General features: G+C 29.3%; 1 protein-coding gene across 1 annotated transcript; it reads right to left on the bottom strand.

The window, feature by feature from the left end:
- Positions 1 to 2,419: 2,419 nt before the first annotated feature.
- LOC141717226 (uncharacterized) lies at positions 2,420 to 3,074 on the bottom strand. Its single transcript, XM_074519318.1, has one exon. The coding sequence runs from the start codon at positions 2,900 to 2,902 to the stop codon at positions 2,696 to 2,698; it is 207 nt and encodes a 68-aa protein (XP_074375419.1). The 5' UTR covers positions 2,903 to 3,074; the 3' UTR covers positions 2,420 to 2,695.
- Between the last annotated feature and the right edge of the window lie 559 nt (positions 3,075 to 3,633).

Below are 3,633 nucleotides of genomic sequence, written 5' to 3'. Positions count from 1 at the left end.
TTATTTTTACGTGTTTTTCTTTATTAATAAACGAAACTTATTTTTAAGTGATACTTTGACTTCACTTATTTTTTAGTTCCACCACATTTTGGTTTCACCTTTTATGATTATATTATAATTCTAAGTGTATTATTTTTACCTTTTTTTATTCCTGTATGACTTATAATTCTATATGTATTGTTTTTACTCATTTTTTATTTTTTTTATAAGCCATAATTTTTTATTATTTTTATAGGTTTCAATCTTATTTTTAATTATATTTTAAAATAAATAAGTTCATAAATTGACTGAACTGATATAAACCACTATCAAGCAAATACACCATGTGTTTAAATTGGAAATTTTTAATTTAGAATTTTTTTAATTTGTTGGTGGAATTCCATTTTAATAAAATGGTATTAATATTATAAAAACTGTGTTTTGGTTTCACCACTAGAAAATAATAAAATTGTTCAAACCGTAATATGATTACTATTCTATTTTTGTAGAACTCTAAATTATTTCTTAATAGGGTACTTTGTTTAATCTTAGTACGGTTACGCCGTATTTTCGTTTCACCCCTATATTTCTCTTTCAAAGTTCTATGTTGTTTTTTAACAAAATATAGATTGGAATCATATTATAATTATAATATTTCTATTTTTCGTAGAATTTTTTTATTAAAATAATAAATTGGAATCCTTTAAATAGTGTTATTTTTAAATAATAAGGAAACCATATTTTAAGGGATACTTTGGTTTCTCCCATTTTCGGTTTTACGAACGTTTGATTTCACTCCTTTTAAGTTTTATTATAACTCTAAATATACCATTTTTATTTTTTTTTATTCATATATGACATATAATTCTATATGTAATATTTTACCCATTTTTTAATTCTTATATACCATATATTTATATTGTTTTATATAAACGGAATCATATAATTTCTAGATTCATACCTACAGAATTTTATTTTAGCACAAAATGCAAATTTTTACATACATTATGAATATTTTATTAGAAAAAATTATACAATCACAAACTATATAAAAACATAAATTCAGCTAACAATAAAAAATTTAATATGCAATTACTTAGTAATGTTGATTTAATTTTTTTGTTAAATTATCCATCAATCTTGTTGCGACTAAAGTTTCGATGTAAAATATTAGTTATGTCTTTTTAAACAACAAATACAAATAAATGAGTTTGTTGTTCTAATAAAATTTGAGTTAATGAAAATTATATACAATTTAAAAAGAAAAATTTCAATAACTATACAATTTTATTTATTATATTTTAATAAAAAATTAAAATAAATTTTTATAATCATTAATATTAATATTTTGAATCTCTACTTGTGCTTAGCATGGGTTATCTACCCGTAGAGAAAGCAGAATAAAAATTATACTTGACTCAATCATACATTAGAATGTGGATTGCTGCAACACCAAGCAAATCTGTAGATTAAAAATCTGCATGTGTTCCCATTCATGACACTCTACAAACTCCACATCATATGATAAGCTGCGCTCTTACTATTCTTGGTAGTAGGTTCTTTAAAATTATATATTGTATATTTTGCTTAGATAACAAATATTTATTTGTTCAAAGTGCAATTATGATGAATATATTTGTAAATCGATTTTTTTACTGTGCGTCTTAAATAAATTTTGTGGTAAAAGTGAACTAAACTCTTTCTACAGAGGAATTGCAAAATTAAGATATCTGAAACATTTACATAAATTTATACAGAGGACAAACATATATTGCATGCAATGTGTGATTAGTGTGAACATAGATAAATACATATATTAAAGGCATTGAAAGAAATACAGGTAAAGTAGCTACCAGTTCCGCAACTATATTAAACTAGCTAGTGGAATAAATATGTTTGCGTGTTGATAGAAGCCCTGCTAACACACTTGTGTTATCCAACTACTAGTATGATCACGCAATTCTTGTAGAAATCAATTCTTTATCACTTGCATGTTAAGTATTAAAAGATGTTCTGCACTGCACAAAGACTCCGGCACTCCTACTTGACACCTCATCCCAAGAGTTACCTTGTATTTTTTATTTATTCTGCGGAAGAAGATTATTTTTTCGCGTTTTAAACCAAAAGAAATTTACCTCTACTTGGATGTCACACGGTTAGAAATTCATTTTCTGGAGTATAAGTTAGAAATTGACAATCCGGAAATGTATGGTTAAAAATGTTCGGGGATTTTCTTGCAAAAGAAAAGAATGTAGACAAATTATTAATCTCTTACTATATATTAAGTATGAAGGAGACACACACCCCTTTTCAAGCAGTAATAGTGCATTACTACTAGCCACTTTTGATGCGGCTTCTTCTCACTTTGACAATTCTCTGTGGCGGCCAAAGATTATCTCAAAGTTTCAGTGTGTCATGCCTCAGAAACAGATTAATCCCAGACAATAATATCTTTAGATCAAACTAATTGCTTTTTCAATGTAATTTATTTTCTTTTCATTATAACCTGTATATTTATACCATATCCACAATTTTCAGGAAACAACAACCTGGTTTACAAAAGTTGCGAAAACATCAAAGTTCTAAATCTGCATAGCTAATGCAATATCTGCTGTCGTATGATTACGTGTAATATTACATAACGCTCAACAATATTCAAAAACTGAATTTGCTGGACATGTGTTTGTGTATGGGAGTGTGAGTGAGAAATGAAGGATCATTTGTAAGACTTGAGAGTTGCTCCGCAGTAAGTACAGACAATAGCTTTCCAGGTTTCCCAATAAAGCGGGATGTTACAAAATCTTGTGGAGACTTGCATGTCTGCAACTTTGGCACCACAACCACACTTAGAACATGTTCCTGCCACCGGTTTCGCCCTCCTCAGCATCCTCCTTTGATCCACCAAGAAGCAAAAACACGCCATCGATGAATATCGATTGATTTCCTCCTGATCTTTCTTCTTTTTATGTTACACCTCGATGACTTCTCTGTTTTTTTTGTTGGCTAAATGATAGCAAGACTCTTTGTGTTTTTGTTGGAGAGTAGGAGTGGTGCTCATCTAGTTTATATAGTACATGAAAACTTATTAGGATGGCTCACAATGGACGTACCTGGAAGGGGGCTAGTCAATATAGTTCGATGAATGCAACTTGTTTGGGGCCATTTAAATAATTAAGTACAGTGATCCCCCCACTTGGTGGATGATTCAGAACATACTCCAAATATGAGTAAGGGCGAACCTGCCTGAGGTTATGGACGTGTGAGGTTATGCCACGTGGAATTAGTAGTAGCTCATTGTAATTGTTTGTACATTAATTACTGTGTTCCTACTCAATTTATTGTGATTATTTACTGCAACAAATCTGTTTGACAGCCTGCTATGCTGATGCTACTGTTCAACAATTGGTTACAGCAATTCAAATTACTAAATCTCTCGGTGAATTTAAAATGTCAGAGTTATGGAAAGAGTTGCGGTTTGGTAATGAAAGTAATCATTTTTTTATCAAATAGGCAGTGACGGGGTCAAAAATAAATACGAAGGAAGTCTATTCTTATTAAAAAGAAAAAAAAAATGGATCAATTTCAGGCAGGTCAAATTTACCCTGATATGTTACTCCTTCCTGTCACCTAATTTTTTTTTAACGTGGGATCTAA

The sequence above is a fragment of the Apium graveolens genome, chromosome 4 (assembly GCF_009905375.1).
Source record: "Apium graveolens cultivar Ventura chromosome 4, ASM990537v1, whole genome shotgun sequence".
NCBI lineage: Eukaryota > Viridiplantae > Streptophyta > Magnoliopsida > Apiales > Apiaceae > Apium > Apium graveolens.
This window is presented reverse-complemented; position numbering and strand designations above follow the sequence as displayed.